Source organism: Gopherus flavomarginatus, chromosome 9 (assembly GCF_025201925.1).
Source record: "Gopherus flavomarginatus isolate rGopFla2 chromosome 9, rGopFla2.mat.asm, whole genome shotgun sequence".
NCBI classification, from domain to species: Eukaryota; Metazoa; Chordata; order Testudines; family Testudinidae; genus Gopherus; species Gopherus flavomarginatus.
In genome coordinates this window covers 4,498,683-4,524,867 of record NC_066625.1, presented here as the reverse complement: position 1 = coordinate 4,524,867, position 26,185 = coordinate 4,498,683, and the positions used below count along the sequence as shown (strand labels likewise).

The 26,185-nt window shown below is 45.6% G+C and overlaps 1 protein-coding gene across 1 annotated transcript in view; it reads right to left on the bottom strand.

The window, feature by feature from the left end:
• The window catches only part of HS3ST6 (heparan sulfate-glucosamine 3-sulfotransferase 6), a 115,951-nt gene extending 92,812 nt beyond the window's left edge, over positions 1 to 23,139 (bottom strand). Inside the window, exons 1-3 of the mRNA XM_050968641.1 lie at positions 23,076 to 23,139; positions 22,577 to 22,659; positions 21,676 to 22,421 (exon numbers count right to left, since the gene is read on the bottom strand). Of these exons, the coding sequence (XP_050824598.1) occupies positions 21,676 to 22,421; positions 22,577 to 22,659; positions 23,076 to 23,139 (893 nt within the window). The remainder of the gene's footprint in view (positions 1 to 21,675; positions 22,422 to 22,576; positions 22,660 to 23,075) is intronic.
• Between the last annotated feature and the right edge of the window lie 3,046 nt (positions 23,140 to 26,185).

Sequence of the window (26,185 nt, the reverse complement as noted above, 5' to 3'; positions counted from 1 at the left end):
GTTTATCCCTCTGATGTATTTATAAAGAGCAATCATATGTCCCCTCAGCCTTCACTTGGTTAGGGCTAAGCAAGCCAAGCTCCTTAATTCCCCTCTCATAAAGTAGGTTCTCCATTCCCCGATCATCCTAGTTGCCCTTCTCTGCACATGTTCCAGTTTGAATTCATCTTTCTTAAACGTGGGAGGCCAGAACTGCACACGCTACTCCAGAGGAGGTAAATAAAAATAGTTATAATAGTAATTAGACCAATCTCCTGCAACTGGAAGGGACCTTGAAAGGTCATCAAGTCCAGACCCCTGCCTTCACTAGGCAGGACCAAGTACTGATTTTTGTCCCAGATCCCTAAGTGGCCCCCTCAAGGATTGAACTCACAACCCTGGATTTAGCAGGCCAATGCTCAAACCACTGAGCTATCTCTGTCTCACCAGTGCCTTGGATAATGGTAATAAGGCCAGGCCTTGCTTCAGCACCAATCTACCATGATTATTCTCCTCTCTCTCTCTCTCTCTCTCCTTTCCTCACTGGCCTTGTTTTCTGCTGTGAATTTTTCTCTAGCAGAACTAGGGTGACCAGAGGTCCCAATTTTATAGAGACAGTCCCGATTTTTTGGTCTTTTTCTTATACAGGCTCCTATTACCCACCACCCCGTCCTGATTTTCACAGCCCAGCCCAGCCCAGCGATCGCAGCTTCCCTGCAAAATGACTCTCTCCTCTTAGCCATCCCTGGTAAAGTGCTTGTGTCAGATGCCCAGCTGGACACTTAACACTGGGATTGACACGGCCTCTCACTCAATTTTCATGAGGCCTGTGGAACCTTGCTTCAAAGAGAACTGGGGAGCCCGGAGCATCAGGGCAGCTCCACAATGGGACAGGGAGTGTATTACACTTAATTACACACTGTTCACGGCCTTACATATCAGACCAAGTGTTACCAGATGTGTAGGGATCTCTCCAGGGGAGCTGCACGCCTGAGTGCCTGTTTGGATATTTCATAGGTCAGTAACTTGTGTGTTAGGGTCAGGGCTGGATTTCATATGCAGATGTGACAAATCTTTTCTCCTCTTCCGATAGCTTTTTAATAACAGCATAAATCATCAGACACTTCTCAGGTGTCTGTCTACATTACTCATTGGTGTATTTAAACAGGTTTATCAGGGCCTTTTTCTACGCCACCGTATGAAGCTGTTGGGACAATAGACCTGCCTGCTGAGAACTCCGAGTCTGAGAGTTTGCACACACCATACTTCATACGGAAAAACAAAACAAAAAACCAACAGATCTCCACATTACACCAGCATGGTTCAGATGTGTTATAGCAGGGCAAGAGAAACACAGGCAACTGATACGGGAAGGTTAAAGAAGGCAGGAGCAGTCTATTCCTAATGTGTGCCTTGCTGCTTGCAGTGTTCGGATTGCAACTGGGAATTTAACAAAGAAATCAGCTCAAAGGAGAATAAAGGAACATCACTAGTCTGGCATCAATTCTGAGACAGTTTCTGAGACGACACCTTTTTACCTGTGCTTTAGCGCATTCCTGCCTTTCCCACCTGGTAACCAAGAAACTACCATTTAGCACGTACAAAGCCAACAAAGACAGGACCAGGCCAGCAGCCCGGGCAGTGGCACAGAGTAGCCATCCGAGGATGGACCGGCAGGTCAGGCAGGCTTGTACTTGGGTTGCAAACCTGTGCAATGCCTAAGCCACATACACACGGCTACTTTGAGCACAGTCGCTCAAGCAAAGCTAACGCACGTGTCTGTCTAGGCGGGCTGCAATAGACGTACCCGTTAGGACGTTACACAGCTCCCATTTATGCTCGACTGCCCCAACTGTCAGCAGGGTTTTTTGGCACAGAACATTTTGAGTTTTGCCAACCCAGCCAGGGGCCAGGCCCCAAAAAGACCAAGAGACTGGCTTAAAAATCATGGAGTATTTTTTTAAATTTTATCTTAGTCTCCTTATTTCTGAGCCTTTAGGGTTGACGCTTTTAAGGAAACTTTTTTTTTTAAGTGACAGTGGAGATTCTCCCATTATAACATGACTCCAGGACCTGGGGCTTTAAGAAAAACAACAAATACACCTCTACTCTGATATAGCACTGTCCTCGAGAGCCAAAAAATCTTACTGCGTAACAGGTGAAACCGTTATATCAAACTTGCTTTGATCCGCTGGAGTGCGCAGGCCCTCACCCCCTCAGGGTGACCAGATGTCCCGATTTTACAGGGACAGTCCCGATTTTTGGGTCTTTTTCTTATATAGGCTCCTATTACCCCCACTCCCATCCCAATTTTTCACATTTGCTGTCTGGTCACACCCTAACCCGCCCGGAGCACTGCTTTACCACGTTATATCTGAATTCATGTTATATCGGGGTAGAGGTGTATCATGTTTCAGAGTTCTTTTAACAAATATCATGAGACTCATAATACAATTGCAGGAGTTTGAACCACTGCATGTCACATAGAATTAATGTTCAAAATATAATCTAATTGTGACATTAAGAGAAGTATCTTTTGCTTAAACAATCCAAGCTGAACGCTGCAGACTTTTATGCTCAGAATCCTTCCCAAAGAGTGTGTTTTTACTTCTCTCTTTTTTGGAAATGAATATGGCTCCTCATTTCATTTAAACAGAAATGTATTTTTCACTCAGGTAAACACAAGGTGCATTACACACTATCATCTGTCTAATGCACTGGCCAGGAATGTCATGTCTATCAGAGACCAGGTAACATCAGCTCCATATCTGAACATTCATGGTCAGATTGTAGAACCCTTTTCCAGTGGCAACGCATGGGACAGGACATGTGGGGTCACATGCCTCCCCAGATTTGCTGCTTGGCTTGTACTGAGCATGCTCAGTAACACTGCTGAAGCCAGCTGCCCACACTCTGCCGTCCTGCTGCCCCCGCCCCCCGCTATCAGCGGAGGCAGGTTGTCTCTACCCCTTATCCAAACTGATGAGTGAGTGAGTGTGCATGTGATTTTTAGTTATTTTCAATTAACATGTCACTAGAAAAACGGATTAGTAGAACTATCGGTAGGTTCAACGCTAAACGTGGAACTGAGTCACTGACATATTTGGTCATGTTACACATTCAATAACTCACTCTTTGCATGTAGGACCCTGATCTTGCAAAGCCTCACTCCTATGATTAGTCCTTACTCTGTTAAGTCACATGAATAAAGGCTGCAGAATCTGGCCCTTAATTAGTTTCTTAGGACACTCAAAACCAAACGAATTTGAGGTTCTAAACACATAGCCCTTGTATCTGCCTTATAACAAGATCAGAATCAAGTCCCTATATATAATCTCCCTAGATGAAGAGAGAGCTGGATTACATTGGACCACCAAATTTCTCTTTCATTTGCATGTTAGGAAATTAGCCAGAGCACCAAACTCCAAGACTCTGTCCAGACTGATTATGACAACCCATTGGGATTCTGTAGTTTCAAACAACTTAGGCAGATGCTTCTTTGCTTTGCTTTGCCAAATCAATTGTGGTATTATCTTTTATTATTATTATTATTGACTTTGTGCCAGAGTCTCATTCCAGTTGTTCTGGTGTTAATCCAGAGCCACTACACTGAAATTAGTGGTGTTACTCCAGATATACACCAGTGTAAATGAAAACAGAATCTGGTCCCTTAGTGTTTGTCTGCACGACAGATGGGAGGTGTAATTCCCAGTAGGGATAGACGCATACACACTTGCTCTGCTTGAACGTGGTCCCAGCACCATGGGGAGTTGGGCTGGCTGCCGGAGGATGTACCTGTGCTTAGCTGGCCTTAGCTGCTGCCCATGCCGCCAGGGTTGTACAATGGGCTTGGACTAGACCCTTAAAACCTGGGATGGGTGATGTTGGCTTCTCAATGAGGATTAAGCAATGACCAGTGCATTGGTTACTTCCTATTTAAGGAACAAACTCGGGGCTGTAGAAATAGGGACGGAAGAGTTCCGACTATGAAAGCAAGATGGAAGGAGACTGTGTTCAGGTAACACAGGAATTGACTCAAAACCAACCTCAACAGCCATCTCCTATTTTGAGGTTCAAAGCCTTTCGGACAAATACTTGTTCAGTCTGTTCCTGAGGCCTCTTGCATTTTCATGATGAGGCCAGGACCAGGAACAGACATGCTGAAATACCACAAAAAGATAAAAGCATGGAGTTTTTTTGGTATTTCTAGATGAATCAGAAGCTGGAAACACCAGAAATCTCTCCAGAACACCTCATATCTCAGGACATCATCTTCTTCGATTATCAGATGCAGAAGGTTCAGAAGAGGTTTGGATGATCATCCAAACAGAGGTCTCTGGAGGTTCTCCCATTACTTGGTTTAATGGAGCCCAGACAGGTGAAATGAGTGAGGTCAAAGACAGAACTAGGGCAGGAAAAAAGCTTGAGTTTAAAAAAGACCTGCCAATTAACTAAAAAGCAGGAAATGCTGAGTCAGCCAACAATGGCTTTTCACTGAGTGCAAGAGTCACTTTTAACCAATGATGTAAAAGAGATAAAAATGGAGACCTGAGATGCTCTGCACTGATTAAAGAAAATCAGGAGGTGGAGATATGCGCTATACAAAAGTGAACAGAGATTTACCACCAGCATCTGCTGCAAGATTGATGGTGAGCTTGCAAAGCATTGTGGGTAACAATATGCAAATGAATAAGCATGTCCAGTGTTTCACTCGACCTCAGAATCTTATGTGCCCTTTTAAGCAGTTCTGGTTGTAACAAAAAATGATGTGACCTGGGTGGAACCTGAAGTCACAGCAAGGAGTTGTCAGCAGTACAGCAGTACAGGACCGTCGACTGGTTGAATTGGATTGGGTGCTGGTATACGCAAGGAACAAACTATTTAACCCCCAGGGTGGAAAATATGATCAGCCCCTGTTTAAACTGTGGGGTCGAGCACAGTTCCTTAGAATGGGACTCAATGCAGGTGGCAGAATATTTCCAACACCCAGTAGGCAGTGCAGTAGCTGGGAGACTGGATCTCTGTGTTTGTCCTCCAATGTTGTACTCAAAGTGTCTAGAGGAAGAGATAGGAAAAGGAGGTGAGCAGTACCGTCAATTAGTACCAAACAATGCTTCATTCTGTGACAAAGCCTGTCTAGCAGCCAAGAAGATCGACCTTCCCTCAATCCAAGCCATACTGCAGAGAGCAAATAAATAGCTGAGTGGGTAAAAACATGCAGGTCCACACTGGGTAACGTGTGTCTTTTATTTCTGTGAAATCCCATTTACATTAATGATGCTTTGTAAATATTAAATAAGTAACAATTTCAGTAGCTACCTCAGACTAAAATGTCCCAGCAGGTTCACAGTAAATCCTGACAAACAAGTCAGACCTTGTTAGTGAAACACCCAGGGCCAAATTCTGCTCTTAGTTGTACTACAGTAAATAAGTAGCACAACTTGCCAAGAGGATTGACAGTGACACCAATGTAGCTGAAATCCAAATATGGCTCATTCTAGTCAACATAATATAGTGCTAGAGAAGTTGAGCATGATTCTCACCTGCAACTGTGGTCACCACATATGCTCTCAGGGCAGACACTGTCTTCTTTATTACTTGTCTGCCTAGACCAGGGGCCCTGATCCTGGACTGAAGTACAGCAGAACATCAGAGTTATGAACGCCAGAGTTAAGAGACTGACCACTCACACCTCATTTGGAACCAGAATCAGACAGCAGCAGAGACAAAAAAGAAAAAAGGCAAGTACATTACAGCACTGTGTTAAACGTAAACTACTAAAAAAACACAGGAGAAAGCAGCATTTTCTTCTGCAGAGTAAAGTTTCAAAGCTGTTTAAGTCAATGTTCAGTTGTCAGCTTTTGTAAGAACCATAACGTTTTGTTCAGTTACAAACAGCCTCCATTCCTGTGGTGTTCTTAACTCTGAGGTTCTACTGTACCTAGATTCTGCCGCAGCCGAAATGAAAATAATTAGTGCTTGTACAACATGGGCACATTCTGATCTAGTAACATTTTACACCCCTGTTGCACAGGCATAAGAGACAAAACCACGTGGAAGTCAGAGGAGAACCAGGCCCTCTGTGACGAACTTTCATTTCCCTTTTAGTAACCAATAACCATTCCACATCCTGCCTGTTCACTTGCTGCATTTCATTCACTTGGACACAAAATGAAAATCGATTGACTAGCCAGGCAAAGCGGAACCAATTTCACTTCCGAATATTAGCCCAAGCAGACATAGGTTTTTCCTCATGCTTGGGTCTCCAACATGGCAGGCGAATGTTTAAATCTACCCCCCAAAAAGTTTTTCATTGAAATGAACATTTCTTTCCTTCAACAAAACCAAAATTCTGACCCTAACTGACTTGGCAGCGGCCCTTGCATTTTTCTCACCGTTTGTGTGGCTTTGGAACATGACTTTCTGAAATATAAAAGCGGCCAGAGGAAGCAGCGTACGCGCTCAATGGAAAGAATAACCTCCTCTGCTTATGCCAAAAGCTCAGTGTCTCTGATGCAGCCCCAGCATCCACACCCCACTGAGTTGTCACTTCAGGGAAGGGATTTGGCAGGCAAACGCGAGCAAGGTTAGGACAGTCCATGAAAAGGTTTGCATTGCCATCAATAACCCAGGAGACCTCAACATGCCACTCTCGTTGAGCAGGAGGCGGAGATGGACAGCATTTTATTGGCAGCCTATTCAGCCTCTTGCCAATGGCTCCATTCCAAACCCCAAGCATCAATTGACAAGAGTAAGTAATGAAGGACTGTGTACGGACATGCTGGAGAGCTCCTAATCGAGCACCTGATCAATGACACCTATTGAGCCTTCTTCATATTCCTTTAATAGCCTGCTCTGTGCACCCGGTAATCGGAGAGCTGCTTTCACTGCCATCATTATTGACAAGTCCTCCATCGGGCGTTGACACACGACTTGTCACTAGGAATCACAGTGCGACTTCAAGGCACAGGGCAAGATTAGCAACGACGACAACATGGCATTTAGGTGTTCAAAAAAACAGCGCATTTGTTGGGATGCCATCAGCCATGTGAAAAGTGCACATTTATACACCTGGACAGAAGGCCAACAGGCTGACTTTCGCAGCCCTACAAACTTCCCAGCAGATGCACTTAAACAGAGATGCATGGTGCACGTTAGATACGACGGCATGTTGCTAAAAGACTGAAGGAAAACAAAATGAGCCTACCAGTTGCCATAAGTAATATTGCCTCAAGGAAATTAAAAACTACATCACGGTACACATGGCTTGTGTCACCTTAGAGCCAGGACAGAGTCTGTTTAGAGCCAGGTAACCCTGCCAACCAGGGGAGAGGGCATAGGGGAGAAGGTACGGTGACCAGACAGCAAATGTGAAAAATCGGGACTGGGGTGGGGGGTAATAGGAGCCTATATAAGAATAAGACCCAAAAATCGGGACTGTCCCTATAAAATCAGGATATCTGGTCACCCTAGGAGGAGGGGAAAGGTAGAGTAATCACAAAACCAAAGCTGTAAGCACTCTATTGGCGCAGCACTGCCCTGTGGTTAAAACAGAGCTCGGAAAACAAGAATCTTGGTTTGCTAGTCCCAGGTCCGCCACTGACTCTGCATGTGACCTTCGGCAAGTCACTTTAGCTTCTTTGTGCTTCTATTTACCTCTATCTGTGAAAGGGGAGAATATGTATCAACCTCACACAGGGACTGCCAGACTGAGTTAACGTGTGTGGAGTGTTCTGAGATAAGGGTCACCTCTGGTGCAAGGGGCCAGGGAAGGCTGAATGTTAAAGTCACGTAGAGGTCGATTCTGCCCTCAGCCCACAGCTCAAGTGAGCAGGTTGTGTGATGGTGAAATCCACAAGGGTCAGAAGGAATCCAGGGTGGGGAGTGGCCAATGGATCAACCATCCCAGCCCCAGTGCTATCCCAGCTAAGGGCTCCATCGTTCACAATACTCGGGTTTAGGGAGCTCTCACAGCTCTGCTGCACATGCAGAGTTCAGGCACCATGGAGGGGCTCCCAGAATGCTGCCTACCTGCCCCCCCAGCAGCAGCAGCAGCAGGCCTGCTGCATCCAGATCCCAACACAGAACACAAGAAGCTGAGGAGAGAAGAAAAGATGATTGGGCCTCCGGGGACCATAACTGTCAGAGTTCTCGTGCCTTCCCATCAATCACCAGAGACTCCTTTTTGCACAATATGGTACACGTCCAAAACACCTGCTAATTCACCATCTGAACTACCAAATGAGTACAAATGGTGGCAGGTTAGGAGATTGCTAATTCTTCATTATAGCTGCAAATACACCTGCTGCATATGCATGCAAGAACGCGGCGTATTTATGAATCTAAGTGGTAAATCAATACCAGAATGGTCAGTACTGCCAACAGCAAGGATGCTTAACAAGGTCACATTCTTATTCTCTCCAGACTAATGAGTGAAGATTACTAATAAGACCCCAGTGACAAGTGACTACATTAATGTAATTCTCTCCTGCTTGTAATCAATGTTCTATGTTAAAATTCACAGCTATTTTGAGGCCTGAAATCACTTGTCTCTCCCTCCCTCCTCTGACACCAGCTCCTTTAGATCAGCTGTTTCAAATAAAGAATTTTACACTTATCATGTCCTGTTGGCGCCACGATTTCTTCACTTTGGAACATCTTCAGTACTACAGCTTGATAAAGAGAGGCAAATATTTGACAGTGTGTTTTGATTACAAGATGTTTGCGGCCCTGTCACCTTCACTGTCCTTTGTGTATTGAGGCTTTCCTAGCCCAGCTACTCACAAAAGGCAAACGTTCAATGAGAATATTTGCTGGAAGCAAATTTTGTATATTTGATTATACTATTCAAAATGCAAAATTCGGGCCATCTTGATTACTTATATCAGTCACTTGGTATTGTGCCTTGTTCCCTGATTGGACGATTTAGTGAAACAACACACATCACACAAATGGAAGATTACACAGCAGGGCTAGTCTTCCCATGCACTGTTTATACGGCAACCAATACAGTGGGGTCCTGGCCCATAGCACGGGGTACCTGGGTGTGACAGTAAAACAAATAATAATAAATTATTATTTAATTGATAGCCACGATGTGCAATTTACCGCTTGAAATGTGTGGTCTGAAATTCCATTCCACACACCCCTTTAACGGCCCACTTAAGCCTTCAGAATAAGTTAGGTCAGACACCCGGCAGGAGTTAGTTGCTGAAGTTACAGAGCAAACCATACGCTGAATTGTAATAGTCCCCATTTGCATTTCGGACAATCTGCAGCCCAAGAACTATTCACCAACGGGAGCTGTGAATAATTCAGAATTGCTGACACCTTTCAGATGTGTGTGTTCATAAGCAATTTATTACCGGGGGGAAAAACAAGCCACAATTTGTCAAACCACATTATTTGATGTGAATTATTCACCCAAAATGAGGGTTTGAAACTTTTGAGTAATGGGTGAGCACATTGTACCTTCAAACATGGACACTTTGGGGACCAGAGACATAGATGGGGGTGGCGGCTAAAGTGAAACGCATGGGGAAATCGCAGCTCTTGAACACTTCTCTGCTTGCGGGACCCTAACCCAGGGGTTCTGGCCCACAGACTCCTCTGAGCCCAGCCTGCAAGGCTCATGCAGTCAGAGCCACAGACTGGTGGGGCACTGCACGTTGAGACCCGCAGTAGACACGAGCCTCAAACTGAAGCTGAGGAAAGCTGCAATCTATTTCCTGAAACGGCAGTGCACCCCTCGGTGCCAATGCAACGCCCTCGTCGCAAGCAGAACAAAGTTTGGGCACTGCTATTGTAAAACCCTTGGTTGGGCATGAACTGGATGTAACTGTTACATGCAGCAAAAACAGGGCATGATCCAGCAAACCCCTACTCATGAGAGTATCGCAAGGTGTCCCACTGAAGCCAGTGCAGCTGTTCGTGGCAGTAAGGCCTGTGCCTGGTGGTGAATATTTCCTGGAGCATGTCCATAGATCTTTTAGAAAATAAAGGCTCACTTGAAAATAAAATCACAGCATTAAAACCTGACCTAGGAACCTGAGACAAGAGGCTAGACTCTCACCACTGACTTCACTGGAGTTACTCCAGATTTACACCCCAAGAGAGAGCAGGATTTGGTCCATAATCTCTGCAAGTTTTGAAGCTTTCAAAACTAAAACCCTAAACCTATTGGACGGCTGCCTCCCCTGGCCCCTTCTTCCTCTCACTCCCATCTCACCTCCTTCTCCCACAAGTCAAATATCTAACAAAGGAAGGGAATTCTCAAGAGATTTTGACATTCACCATCTATAATTCCCTTTTATCCATAGCCTGATGTGGTTTCGAACCAAGAGACCTTCCTGTTGGATTAATGCACGTCACACCATTTCAAAACAGCAACCACAAATGAAGCTGCAAAAGTTAGGGAGCGAAGTTAAAGAATCAAAGTAGCTTTGGAATCATAAGCAAGTTGGGGACATTTCTTAAAAATCCTTTCCCTTGTGTAACCCCCGTTTTTGGTTTCATTTTAGGAGATGAGGAATGGAGACTGTGAAGGGAAAAAGGGGAAGGAGGGATTGGGATTTGATACTGTTGCTTTGTGTGGCACATAGAGACTGACTGGAGAAACTCAGCAGAAATATTCAGATGCAAGCAGTAAGGTCTGTTTTTCAGTATGTATTATAATAAAAGAACAACAACAACAATCCCTAGCTCTTCTATAGTGCTTTTTATCAGTAGATCTCAAAGTGCTTTAACAAAAGACGGAAGTATCATTATCCCCATTTTACAGATGGGGAAACTGAGGCACAGAGCAGTGAAGTGACTTGCCCAAGGCTACCCAACAGGCCAGGACTGAAACCCAGGTCTCCCAAGTCCCTCCCTCGAGGACAAGTAGTGCTCCACACTGCTTAATGTTAAGCATGTGAGTAAATTCCCCTTGACTTCATGGGGCTATAATCATATTCTTAAGGTTAAGCACATGCTTAAGTGCTCTGCTGGAATCGGGGCCAGAATGATCAGTACCTTGTAGGGTCAGTAAGCAATGGAAGTGAAAAGGGGAAACTCTCCTGCTTGGGGCTCAGCATGACCCTTAGACCTCAGGTGTGAAACCCAAACTCCCTTCTCCCCACTGCTTCCCAAGCTGTCAGCTTATAGCCCTTCCCCTGAGCACCCGTGCAAGGGGTGGGGTAGCTGATCTGAAGTTAACCCCTTGACTCGTTAAAGCATTTGCCATCAGAGACAACTCTTATGCAGCAGCTTCTGCTTTGGGCAGGCCACCGTTTTGCAGAAGGGGGGAAAGAATCAGTCCCTTGCTGATGAGCTTTGTAAGCAGATGGATTTTGAAAGCTCTTTGAAAAGCCATTTAGAGCTAAATCCGGTATTAAACCAGGCCTTTCATTAGCCAAGTTTTCAATCCCCACCCAAGCTTAATACAGTGAAGAGTTTTTGAAAGGGTCAAGAATAAGCTTTTAAGCATGTTCTTCAATTAACTTTTGTGCTTCCCTCCACAACTTCCTCTGAGCAGCCCACTTCCTTCGCAGAGTGACTATAATTACTATTTTAAAAATCTTTGAACAGTCTGAAGTAACAGATTCCATTTGCATTTAGGCAGCATCTAAATCCATTAGCCTTTTCCACTTTCCTGTCATTGTTTACTTGTAGAAGCTGTCTAGAGAGAGAAAAAAACACGATATTTTCAAGAATAAATAGTGTTGCTGCTAAGAAAGGCGTTATTGTCTTTCAGGACAATCACAATTACTTCATGTTATCAGATACAATGTGCATGATCATACACTGGATATATCCATTTAAAATCATCAAGATAAGACGAATACTTTGCAATGTACCATGTCCATTTACAGAAGCAATGTTGCCTTGTATCTATCCATGTTACAATTAAGAAGCTGGATTTTCAGAACAGCTGAATACCCCAAATCCCTGAAAGTTCAACAGGAGCTGCAGGTGCTCAAAGCTTATGATAATCAGCCCCAACTTTTCCTTTAACGCTTCTTTTAAATAGTCCTTTTTCTTAAAGGGACCTAGGACAAATTTGATCCAGAATTAATATTTTGTATTAAAATAAAGCTTTCAAAAAGTTTAAGACCCCAATATTTCTGTGATGGCCTTTATGCTAATGAAAATAGTTTATAAATAAATGAAGCACTGCATGAAATCATGAAAGTTAGAAAGAGAAAATGACTAGAAACAAAAGTGAAACTGACTAGTTTATTTTCATTGTCCAAATAGAGAAATGCACCAAGTAAACAAACAGTATAAAGTGCAAAGAGTAAATTGGAATTTTTTTTAGTTCTTTCAGATTTATTAATCTAGGAAGTTATCTGTAACATAGGTAATATTTTAATAAATATATTAACTGTAACATTAATTTGATTGTCATAGCAGAAAAATCATGACAAACCACAAAATGCAAATTTCACAAATGCATAGCAAATATGAACAAATGTCACAGAGGCACATTGTTTTATGTTGAATGTAATTTATTTTGCAATGACAGTTATTTAAAACTGTTCTATAATAATTAAACTAACAGCAGTGCTGCAGCTTTTGCTATTTTTTTTTAGTAGAGTTTCACAATGTTTGAGGCTCTTAAAACTTCAGATCCTGAAGTCATGTGAATACACAGGAATCTGAGTTTTTGTATAAAAACAGTAGGTTTTAATCCTTGTGGTTGCAGAGATAAGCTTGAAAACTTGAATTCCAAAGGTTCAAAAGTCAGAAAGCAAATATAAAAAGAATTCCAAGTGTATTATTTGTTAAATCTCATGATTTTTAAGACAATCACATGATTTCTTGGGGCCTGGCTCATGGTTTTTGAATGCTTAGGGTTGGCAGTACTGTTTTAAACCATGTAAAAACCCATGTCACTCCCCAAGGCTTCACTACATTGAAAATTTGTTTTAAAAAATTAATTAAAAGTCTTGCGCAGCTGATTACAAAGAACATAACTTGTCACATCCTAGGAGTCAGAGCTTTTATCAGGAAAACCATAGCTAATAGCAACATGCATCCTTAACCAGTTTTAACCTGATGGTGTCCATTTAACTACAGAGAATAAATAGGCCTAATTCCTTTGCAGCTGCACCAGTCTAAGGGTCTGATCTAAAGTCTGTTGAAGTGAGTGAAGAGAATTTCATTGACTTCTATGGGGTTTGGACTGGGGCCAAAACCAGAAGCCACCCCATTAAAGTCAACAGCATCACACTTGTGTGAAATTGATGTACGTGAGATCAGAATCAAGCTCTCTGCCTCAGAGCTGATTATGCTTTAGTTGCAAAGACTTTTCTAAACAGCAACAGCATAGCCCGTCTTGGTCATCATTAATAATGCCCGCCCTGTGATCATCTTAAACATTTTCAAATGTCTCTTCCCCATCCTAGCAGCAATAAAAGCTATTTTTAATCCCATTTGAAAGCAGTTTGCAAAATGCCAAAATCTGCATGTTCTGCATCCCAACAGATTGCTTCAGAACTACTGTCTAGCCCAAATATTGTGAAGCAGCAAAACATGGGCATAGCACCCAGAGAGGGCCCAATCCTGCAAACACTTAAGCATATGAAGATCAGTTGGGTTGGCATCTGCAGAGCTCAAGGCTAAATGTTATGTAACTAACAGCATGCTAAGAACTCAAAAGGGCTGCTATTCAGGTGAGTTAATTTTACTATTTCAGCTGAAAGAAAGTTACATTGTTATTCTACAGACCCAGATAATATAAGGTGCAAAGCTTAATATTTTTTAACGAGGGGCTAGCCTGACTGGCTTTTCTTTTTGTTTGTGTTTTATATTTATTTATTGGATTGTTGTGACCTGTCATGAGGGGTTTGGAGGTGGTGAAGATGGGCACTACTTCTGACATTTTAAAAAATGAGATAATAAAATGATAAATAAGAAACATGCTCCAGAACTCAAATTTTTTAGAAAGACACTGCGAAAGGAAGGCTGTTCTCCAACTTTGAGGATTTGGAAGTTAGTTCATTAGGAAAGCAGATTAGCCTTTGTCAACGAATAAAGATAATGCATTAAAGCCAAGCTCCTTGGATGTTTTATAAGCTGATCCCATGTTTATTTTGTACCATTTCTTTGTCTCTCCCTACCTATATATTACTTAAATGCTTCTACGAAAAGCTTTCCTCAAGCAAAGACGTGAGTTTCATGCCAAAATGCATCTTGGCGATCACTAGGAAGCGAAACTGTTCATTTATTTAACGGATCCTGCTGTAGGATATCTTGATCTGGCCGCACAAATCACAACACACACAAAAACCCTTGAGGCATCCACTTAACTCTGTTTTTCAAGTGCCAATAACATTCTCAGCTAATGTCAAAAGAGCAACACTGGGATCAGAGTGTCTTTTTGTGTATCTTTTCCAGCTGCTGCGCAAAGACTTAAGGACAAGGTTTACAGCTCAGAAGCCTGCCCCAAGAAATCCTGTCTCCCAGCTCCCTTATAAGATTGTCACTTGCCTCCACCAGTGAGAGAGAAGAAACGCTTGCAGATGGCAAGATTTACTGTCTCTAGTGCCATTCTGTACACACATATGCGCACACAGGTGTGTGCAGGAACAATATTAATAATTAGCTCCTCCTTCTGGCCTTTGGGCACTGTTCTTGAACAAGGGAAAAATTAAGAAATACAAAGTTTGGAGGGACAGGCTCAAAGAAATTCAGCAGGTTGAAATTGTTTTATTAAATTGATGGAGGCCTAAGGGCACAACTACTATGCATAACCTCTCTGCTATAGCACGGTCCACAGATCAAGCATTGATATTCATACACAAGGGCCTGCCAGCTGTTACCACTGCATACACGCAGCCATAATTGTGTGGCTTTGTTATTTATGCCCCTCAAAAATTAATGAAGTATGCATTTGTTTTAAGTTCCTATAAAAATCTGATGTGGGCCAACATCCTCAGTGTGAAATTTTGTGGTGCAAGAGGCTAATCTTTCAGCAGCTGCACTTTCAATGTTTGTCAGAAGCAGCAAAGATGTGATCAGTTATCTAGTGTTTCGGTGCAGCACCGCACTTATCCTGCATCTATAAAACTGTGTATCTATAAAACAGTGTTCCTTTAGGTAGCAAACTACAGGCTATGGGATGAAGAGGATCGCAAACAAGATGAGGAATTCGAAAATGCACTTCTAGTTATTCAGTTGACAATGAATTGGCTAGATTGCACTGTTGCATTCTGCAGTGCTTCAGTGCAGGGAAACTGCTCTTTGCATCAGCTGATTTTAAAAACCTTAACTACCCAGAGCTCCCTGCTACCTAACGATGTCTCTAAAGATCTAGTCATTCCATTGAAACTTCCCTCAGTTACCCCAAACCCCCATATTCCAAACTTATCCATATTCTCCCCATGACACTAGAATCGTTGAGGCCGTGCTGTGACGCAAGGAACTGGGAGATTTTAGAGAATCCATTTAAGTTATAGCTGCGATAAGGACAAACTAAGAGCTAACAATCTGAAAGAAAAATCTCAGCACTAGTAACAAAACAAACAAACAAACAAAAAAATCAAATGCAACATTTTAAATAGATTTTCTCCCCAAACAATCCCCAGTTATACAATCAGAGATGAGCAATTTCTGCTGTATGTTAAATCAGCCGCAGCCTTTTAAAACTAGAAACTCTCCACATAAAAGTTGTATTGAATTGAAATATTCTGCAGTTATTGCTATCCAGACTCTTCCAATACAGGTTGTGGCTCTGATTCTGATCTCATTTACATGGCAAATACAGAGTAACTGCATTCGGACAGATATTCTGCCGGTGTAAATAGACACAGCTCTAGTGAAATGAAGGATTTCTGTCAATTTATTACAGTAGCTGGGCCCTGTACTTCAGGAGAGTTAGTGGATATATGCACCAATCCAAATGAGTGCGGAACTGCCCCCATGTCTTCATGGTTTGTTAGCATCCCTAAAAATATTGCTGCTAGAATTCTAAAAATCACTTGTCAACTTACATCTTCATGCAGTTTACATTTTCCATTTTCTTTTTTTCCATAAAGCAGAGAAATAACTACACAGAGAGACAATAAAGTGCTAATATTTAAATAAAAAAAGGGACTCCTTCTCCTTTGAAAGACAGTGCACTTTCCCCCACCCCCACCCCTAGCCAAACTAACTACAAACATCAGCTTTGCTTTCCATTTAGGTTTAGTTTACACAGTGTTAAGTGCAGTAAAAAAAAGAGAAAAAAGTGGTTTTGCTTTAGGATAAAAATTCACTTCATGCTTGGATTGTCCATTAGGTTATTTATGTTATATTCCAGAAAGGAAAGCTGTTTATTCTCACATTATGAGTTAAACCTATAGTAACCAGAAAACCGTCACATTAGATATTTGGTTGGTTTATGCTGAAGGCTTTCGAGTCATTAACAAAGACCCCCCACCCCGCCCTATCCTTTTCAAAAAAGGAGAGCAGATAAATTGAATTTAAATACACAGTGAAAGACTAACCTAGAATGAATGTTTGTAATCAATTAACTAAACAATGCTTTAAGTGGGTAATATAATATAAACTACCCATAACTACAACTAAATACTGCTCATTTCAGTACAGCAATTGTTCCAAGCATGACAGACTGAACTGTGATTATGAAGACAGGGAATCTGGAATTGTCTATATTTTAGAGGAATTTTTTTTAATTTACTTAAGACAAGTAACAACTCTACAGGTGCCCCAGGGCCCAATGTCCTGGCATTAAAAGCTTTGGTGTAATTTTAGTTTCTTGGCTCATTCAAATATTTTAAAAATGTTTACACCACTTTGAGATAGTCCTAGGAAAAGTTGAAACTTTCATCCACTTTTTCTTTTCACACAGGCACACCTCAATTTTAGCTCAGTCTGATGAAGAAATAACGATGAAAATACATTTTTATAAGAAAATAAAACTGGAAGAGCAAAGAGTAACAGACAAAATATTCTTATGCACATTGTTTTGAATGCAGACTTGCTCTACTCTGAATCACCGTGAAGTCTCTTTAAAGATTCTTCTTTACCAGAGAGAAAATGGTCACATCCTTCTAGAATATTGCACTCATTTCTGTGATTCAGTTAATGATATAAAAATGTTTTCTACTTGTACTTCCACTGCCTCCACAATGCTCAGAACCATTTTAAAACATTTCGTTGGTATCACCTAAACTCCCTGCAAACATTTATATCCCTCAAAATTCACAACTAACGCGGTACTAAGCACAGCATTTATTCATTTTATACCTCTGCGGTATACGCTGCAACTTTTTCTTGGCTCCACTACTAACAATATAAAAATATTCTAACTTCTATACTGGGTTTAACAATGTGTATAATTGTCATTAAAATGTTTTTCTGGCTGGTTCGTTTTCAACAAAAATGAGAGACTACTGATCATTGTCAACCCCATAGGAATATATGGAACATAGAAATGGAACCATAAATCATCGTAACATTAATACAATCATAAAAATGACTTAGCTGCTGACTGTACTTGAAGGTGCACTAAGACAACAACTTTACAATCCAGATGTGGCATTACAGAGCTGTAACTGTGGGGCTAATGTTACCTCACTTTCCATTTAAAGCCCTGATTTTCAAGGGTTTGCGTTTCAGGGAGAATTATTACCTTAAACCTTCACCGCAACGGAAAGAAATGTGAAGAAAGATGAAGTAATTGAAAAGAAAAAAATCTTTTTTGTTTTAGTTTAAAAGAGAAAACAATAGCTGAACAGACAAACTGACAGAAAGACAGACGGGGCTCCCCATTTTATTACTTTCAGATGTTTGAATAAAACAGTGACACGTTATCAATCTGCACATGTTGGCTTTCTTCAAACTAACAGGTTAGATTCATTCACTGACTTCAGGGGACTTACACCATGAGTGAATTTGGCCCAGACACTTTCAGTTGGCCAAGACATGGAAGTTTAATAGACACCACATGCACAGTAGCTGCTCTTCCAAATGTTTTATCGCCCGAAAAGTTCAACTCCATTGAAACCCTTGAAACCAAACAACTCCCTTGAATCAATATGGTTCTGCCCTTTGACACAACGGGGCAACCGTAACATACCAAGGAATTCAGACAATAGATTTTTCCCCCACTTCTCTCCACTGTGACAATATTTCCAGCCCACGGAAATAAGTGATTCCTTTGATAGATTCAACCATGTCATGCAGTGCTAATGGTTACTCAGTCTTTTCTAAACTCCCTAAATGAAATACTGTAAAAAGAAATGGGAAAAAATTGCAGGTGTACCAAGGATAAAATATTAAGGGTTAAAACCATAAATCCCAGGTAATTCAGAAGCCAAGTCTCCAGCTTTATCCTAGATTCATCAGTCTTTCCTTAGACTATGCCATCTGTCCCAGAACCAACTAAACCTGCCACATATAGATACAGTGTGGTGCATTAAGAACAGAGGGCCTGATTTTCACAGTTACCGAGAGCTCACAACTCCAGCTGATGGTAGTGAGAACGGCTGGTGATCAGCTTCTCTGAAAAATGGACCCAGGGCTTCCTATCACATATGATTCACTGGGTTAGTGCTGACATTAACCGACAAACTTGCAACCGTGTGTTCCCATCAACGCCTGCAATTTAATTTTTGTTTTTATTAAGAACACTGATTTGTTGATCACTGGCCTCCAAATCCCTGAAATAACATTCAGACTCAGGAAACGAGAAGTCATCGGATTTGCAATACAAAGACAGGTTTTGTTCTGATAAACATGCTTGCGGAGAAAGCCAGCCTTGCAACTAGCAGGCATGAAAGGTCATTTTAAATATTGTTTAGTTCTGGAACTTCTGTCAACCTCCCTTTTTAAAAAAAAAAATAAAGGCTGTTTTTAAGTGTTAAGAATAAAAAAAAATTAGACTGATTATTATTAACTATTTAAGCAGAGCGCGCCCAGCATGTGCTAAGAGCTTTCCAAGCATACGGGACGGCACAGTCTGCGCCTTAAGGCCTGATCACTGTAAGCCTGTTACTTTCGCACTGGAGTAGAGACCAAGGCACTACCAGATACCCCACCACTGGCCTGGCACAGGGTGGCACACTTTAAACTGTCTGATGGTGCAGAGAAGTGGCTCATGATTGATTATGCACATGGGGCATTCACTCCTGCTGTGCTATGAAAAAGCAGCATCTGCAGAGACCCAAAGAGGTGAATGATTTCCCAAGGAGGGAGAGATTGGGAAAGGCTGAGCCCGCCATACACAAAGTAAATAATCTGCCCCCACCCAACTGGTAGATTTACCAGTGTCATTTTAGTCACTCTGCTAATAAAAATTAAGCACGGGCTTCCCACATACACACTCCCTGCCATGATTTTTTTTTTAAACTAACAGCCCATTCATGCCTTGAAAGATTTTTATTGCCTTTTTCTAATGGGAGGAGGGATGGGAGTGCAACCCAGGTCATTTTTCTACACCATCACCCCTTCAAAAAGTGTGCAGAGAAAAATTTTAAAGAGACAGTAATTAATTTTAGAGGGACAACCTGGATTGAGTTGAATGGGAGCAGAGGGCAACCTGAATTGCATGGATTGGGGGGTGGTTACTCTGGATTGAATTGTTGGGAGCAAGGGCTAACCTGGATTATATTAAAGAGGAGTAACCTGGATTGAGTGGATGTGAGCAGGGGTGAGCACAGATTATACTGGAGTAATCTGGATTAAGTGGGGAGAGCAGAAGTGAACCCAGATTACATTTAAGAAGAGTAACCTGCATTAAGTGGAGGGACGAGGGGCTAAACAAGATTATAATAGAGTAACCTGGACTGAGTGGGGTGGGCACAGGAGAGAACTTGAATTACAATAAAGAGGAGTGATCTGGATTAAGTGAGGAGAGCAGGAGTGAACCCAGATTACATTTAAGAAGAGTAACCTGCATTAAGTGGAGGGACGAGGGGCTAAACAAGATTATAATAGAGTAACCTGGATTGAGTGGGGTGGGCACAGGAGAGAACTTGAATTACAATAAAGAGGAGTGATCTGGATTGAGGTGGGGAGCAAGAGTGAATCCAGATTACAATGGCATGACCTGGACTGCATGCAGAGAAAGGGGGTAACCCAGATTACAACAGAGTAACCTGGATGGAGTTGGGTGAGAGCAGGAGTGAGCCCAGATTAGTGACCTGGACTGAGTGCAGGGAAAGGGGGTAACCTGGATTACAACAGAGTAACCTGGATGGAGTTGGGTGGGAGCAGGAGTGAATCCAGATTAGTGACCTGGATTGGGTGCAGGAAAAGGGGGCTAACCTGGACTACACTAAAAAGGAGTCACCTGGATTGAGTAAGGGTGGGAGCAGGAGTGAACTCGCATTACACTGGCGTGAACCCGGTCGAGTGTGGGGAAAGAGGGTAACCCTGACTACATTATAGAGGAGTAACCTGGATGAAGTGGGGTGGGAGCAGGGACCATCCGGGATTCCATTGGAGCGACCCGGGTTGGGTGGGGGAGCAGGAGTGAACCCGGATTACACTGAAGTGACCTGATTGAGTGCAGGGAAAGGGGGCTAACCCGGTGTATATTACAGAGGCGTCACTTGGAGGGAGTGGGGTGGGAGAAGGACCGAAATGACCCAGAACGCAGGAGCGAACCCGGGTTACCCGGGAGTGCCCGGCCGGGTGCGCAGGAAGGGGTCTGACTGGGGTTACAGGGACTGCCCCGGGCCGGGTGCGGAGGAAGGGGTCTGATCCGGGTTACCCGGGAGTGCCCCGGGCCGGGTGCAGGGGAAGGGGACGGCACCGGGGTACACGGAGGAGGAATCCCCGGGACTGAGCGGGCGGCCTGACCCGAGTTACACTGGACTGCCCCCGGCCGGGTGCGGGGGAAGGGGGCTGACCCGGGAGTGCCCCAGCCGGGTGCGGCGGAAGGGCGCTGCCCCGGGGCACACGGATGGGGAATCCCCGGCACTGGGCGGGCGGGCTGACCCGGGTTACACGGGACTGGCCCGGGCCGGGTGCGGCGGAAGGGCGCTGCCCCGGGGTACACGGATGGGGAATCCCCGGCACGGGGCGGGCGGGCTGACCCGGGTTACACGGGACTGCCCCGGGGTACACGGAGGAGGAATCCCCAGGACGGGCGGGCGGGCTGACCCGGGTTACACCGGACTGCTCCGGGGTACACGGAGGAGGAATCCCCGGCACGGGGCGGGTGGGCTGACCCGGGTTACACGGGACTGCCCCGGGGTACACGGATGGGGAATCCCCGGGACTGGGCAGGCGGGCTGACCCGGGTTACACGGGACTGCCCCGGGGTACACGGAGGAGGAATCCCCGGGACGGGGCGGGCGGGCTGACCCGGGTTACACGGGACTGCCCCAGGGCACACGGACGGGGAATCCCCGGGACGGGGCGGGCGGGCTGACCTGGGTTACACGGGACTGCCCCGGGGTACACGGAGGAGGAATCCCCGGGACAGGGCGGGCGGGCTGCCCCGGGTTACACGGGACTGCCCCGGGGTACACGGAGGAGGAATCCCCGGCACGGGGCGGGCGGGCTGACCCGGGTTACACGGGACTGCCCCAGGGCACACGGATGGGGAATCCCCGGCACGGGGCGGGCGGGCTGACCCGGGGTACACGGAGGAGGAATCCCCGGCACGGGGCGGGCGGGCTGACCCGGGTTACACGGGACTGTCCCGGGGTACACGGAGGAGGAATCCCCGGGACGGGGCGGGCGGGCTGCCCCGGGTCTCACCTGTACCAGCGCAGCCCCTTCTCGTAGCCGCGGTCGAAGAAGTGGGGCTCGGCGCCCAGGGCGCGCACGGCGGGGTGCGCCCGCAGAAACTCCAGCAGCGCCCGGGTGCCCCCCTTCTTCACCCCCACGATGATGGCCTGCGGGAAGCGCCGGCTGCCCGGCCCCGCCCGGCCCGCGGCCGCCGCCTGCTCCTGGGGCGGCTCGGGGGCGGCGGGCGGCAGCGGCTCGCAGGAGCCCGTCAGGCAGTAGAAGAAGTAGGTGCCGAGCAGCAGCATGGGGAGGCCGAGGGAGGCGCGGGGCTGCGCCCGCAGCAGCCCGCCCAGCTGCCCCGCCAGCCCGCCGCGGCTACCTCCCATGGGGGGCCGCTGCCGGGGGCCGGCCAGCGCCGCCCGGCCGGCACATGCTCCCCGCGGCCGCCGCCGCCTCCCCGCGGGCCCGGCCGAGCCTGGCACAGCGGGGCCCCCCCGGCTGCTGCCCAGCCGCGGGAGGATGCAGCGCCCGGTCCCGGGGCCAGCGCTGGGCACCGGCGCAGCCACCTCTGAGCCGGCCCCCTTCGCCTTCCTCCTCCTCCTCTGCCACCGTCCCGCTGGGGGCGGGTCCCCGGCTCCTGCCGCGGGGAGCCCCGAGCGCACCCCGCAAAGGCGCGCAGGCGGCGGGAGCTGCTGCTGCTGCTGCTGCTTCGTCTCCTCTCGGAGCCCGCGGCCCGCCGGTCCGGGCGGGGCAGGGGAGTCCCGCGGGTGCCTGACCTGGGCACAGGGGCCGGAGAGTTGGCAAAGTCCCTCCCCTTTTGGAGACGGCGCAGGCAGCGGCGGGGCGAGCGGCAGGGGCCAGCCGGGCTCCTGGGGCTCTGCGGGATGCGCCTGCGAAGCGCCGGGCTGAGCGAGCGGAGTTTGACACGCACCCACCCCCAGCGCCACTCAGCCGGAGCAGGGGGCGGCCCCAGAGGCGGGGTGCCGGGCTCCGGCTGCGGGATGCGCACGGTCGCTGCTGGGGGAGAGAGGCGCTAGCCAGACCCCGAGAATGAACTCCTGACTCCAGTGAGATCCATGGGACGGGGCGGGGGGGGGGGGATCCAGGATTTCACCCTCCGGCTCTGGCCGGGCTAGGATGGGACGGTGGGAGCCAGCACACCAAGGCAGCGTTTTAAACCGAGGGAGTTACCGTTTATGGGGAAGCCTAGGCGTTACCTTGAGCTGGCGTGACCAGCCAGCAAGTGGGAAAAATCGGGATGGGGTCGGGGGTAATAGGAGCCTATATAAGAAAAAGACCAGAAAATCAGGACTGTCCCTATAAAATCGAGACAGCTGGTCACCCTACCCTGAGCAGTTTACCACCTGTTAAACTACACCCTGCCTTGTCCACACTACCATTCTGACACCTTAGCCAAGTTAAGAACACACCTTTTCTTGCCCTGTGAAGACAGGCGAGGCACCAGACTCCAGGCGTAGGGGTGAGGTACCCCATTTGCCCGCTATTTGCTAGACAACAGAGGAATATTGAGGCTGGGGTCCTGTGTCCATAGGGGTGGGTTCAAGCAGTGCTTACAGACCTGACGTCCCCTTTCCTACACCCCAGCCTGATGCAGTCTGCCCCTGAACATCACTCCAGCCTATCCCCCTCTGCTCCTAGTATTCCCAGCCTGCCCTGTCCCCCCTCTGCTCCTCACCCCTGTGCATTCAGCTCAGGCTTTCCCCCCTTCTCCTCAGCAGCAGCAGGAGGAACACTGGGAGCCCAGGGAAAACTGTTTTATCTGAGATTGCGCTCAGTTCCAGTACCTGGCACTACAGAGGACACCGGCAGCCATGAGGAGCAAAAGCGGTAAAGTCAGGCTCAGCCCCTGCAGCCCTGGCAGGGAGCATGCTCAGTCAGCTTTGTAGGAGTGAAGCATGCTCAATACCAGGCAGAATCTTTCAACGAATTTTGTTGCCACAATCTGTAACAAACCTCTGCTGTGTATGTGCAACTGGCAGTTTTCACATGCTAATCACTTGACCAGATCTGTGTGGCTTTGCAGAGGGACAGCAAAAGGCACCTCTCTCATCCCTTGGTGCTCCCCTGCCAAATTTCCAGTCCCTGCTCCAAAGCATAGAGGAGCTAGGGTTTCTCAAGAAAACATTTGTAATAGTAGTTATCAGGGGCAAAACAGCATGTTTTCCCCCTATCTTGAAAATGGCTATGCCATCTTTGCTCAAAACTTTCCCAAAAAATTCAGCCTGAGGCAGACACCCAGCTTGGAAAATTTTGACCCAAATAGTTAAAATTCTGCAAAGGTATATGCAACTGAAAAACTGTCTTTATAATGGAATCTTCTCTCTAAGTGTTGCTACCAGTTCAGCCAATAGTACATAAATACATTGCAAACTCTTACTATATTATTACTGAACCCTAAAAGAGATGCAACATTAATTATTAAACTAATAATTAAACCAAGCTGCTTCTTTAAGTCTGGAAATTAGCTTCCAGGATGAGTGCTCAGAGCTGCTATTGATCCATATGTGAAATTCTCCATTTAATTCAATAGGGAGTTCTCAGTACAAATCCCTAGTAGGGTAACAGAGCCAAAATTTAGCCCATTGTCCATTCATATTTTCCAGGCAACACAGGGAATTAAATTAAAAGGCACCTAGTCAGAACCAGCATAGAGCAGGAGGTACTTGAGGGGCTATGGAAATCTCTAGCTATGCCACATTCCTTCCCCCCTGCAATAGCCACGCCTCTATTCACACCCTACACACTAGTATAATAATCTTCGTACAAAATAGGCCTTGTGAGGTAACATTTGAAAACTAATAACTTGCTGATCAACACTATCATGGTGAAATGTATATGGCAGCATTGGGTGTAATGTTATGAAACCCCTCGTATATAATGTTAAAGGCCCATGCTCCAACTCACATTGCACAAATTAATGTGCAATGAGTCAAGCATGTCTTGGAGAAAGGGGTGTAGAGTTACTTCAATTTGTATATAAGCTGTAAATAGAGTCCTCAGACAGCAAGAGAGAAAGAAAATCCGCATCTTAGCACACACAAGTGAAAGAAAACCACATGAAGCATCTTTTCTCACTAGACTCCATATCTCCTTCTGCTCAGATAGATAGAACTTTATGAGGGGGGTTGAACTATCAAAGTGAGGGGCAAACACCCCAAGGTATCTCTCTCCCTGTCGATCTCACTCCTTGCACCTAGGAAGACAAAAGAAACAGCGATTAGACTTTGGGGGAGGGGTCCTAACCTGAAAATGTTGGTAAGTAATGCTGTTGAATGATGTGGTTCGGACTTTGCCTAAATCAAGTATAGTTTGTTAAGTTAGGCACTAGGAAATGTTTTGTCTCTTTTTTGTGACTTTATGCCTCACTACTTTATGCCATTTATGACTTTTATGCCTCATTACTTAAAATCCTCTCTTCTTTTGTTAATAAAACTTGCTGTATTGTTTAATCCAATCCAGTGTGTTTAAATTAAATTGTGTGGGTAACTTCATTTAAGGTAGCAAGTTGTTGTGTATTGTTCCCATAGAGGGACCACGGACCTAATATCTCTGGACTTTCCAGGAGTGGACTGGACAGTACAGAACGTACATTTTTGGACTGGGAGTGTGTTGGGGTCACCCTGTAGCAGTAACCAAGGCTAATGAGAGCCCCAGCGTGGTCAGCAGGCTGCAGTTACACTTAGACACTTAGGGGCCTCTGCATGCTTGTGGCTGTTTATGAGTGATCCAGGTTGGGATAACCAGCAGCAAAGCATTGCAGGGCCCTCCAGTTAACAGGGGGAAGGTGATGACACAGCCCCCCGGTCTGGATAACACCACAGTATGTCACAAAGGGCTGATTGCAGTGCATGAACACCATTCCTTTTGCAGTGCATGAACACCACCCCTGGCTCACCCAGAGAGGAACATTTCTGCTCACTGGCTTAGAGCATATGATCATCTCTTCCTTTAGCAGCTGGCCCCAGTGGATACAAGCACCTGCTGTTTACTGAGTTCAGTCCAGATCCTCAGCTGGTGTAAATCCACATTACTCCATTAAAGTCAAAGCAACTAAACTGACTTGGACCAGATGAGAATTAGACCCTAACTCAGATAGCAGCAGTTTGTGCTTTTGGCACTGAAAAATTCTGGTTCAGCTCCCCGTGATGACCATAATGTCTGAATGTATGCAAAGGTGTGCGGCAATGACATAACAGGCCCCGACATGGACTGAGCACCAAAGTACAACATTATGATGAAAATACCACATCAGCCTTAATGACAACAGCATCTATGGGTGCCACTGAACCATTTGCAATGCATGCAATAGGGGTGGGACATTGCGCCAAAAAGCATTCTGCTAATTTTGCCTCAAAGTTCCAACTGCCTCCTTCCCAAGTGACCAGGACCCCCACAGCGACAAAAAGTGGAAATTGAAAAGTTTGTCTCTTACTAGTTTTTTTTCCCCAAAATAGAAATTAAATGAAGATCAAACAGAGATTGAATACCAATAAAACTGGAAGGTAAAAAAATGTTTTAC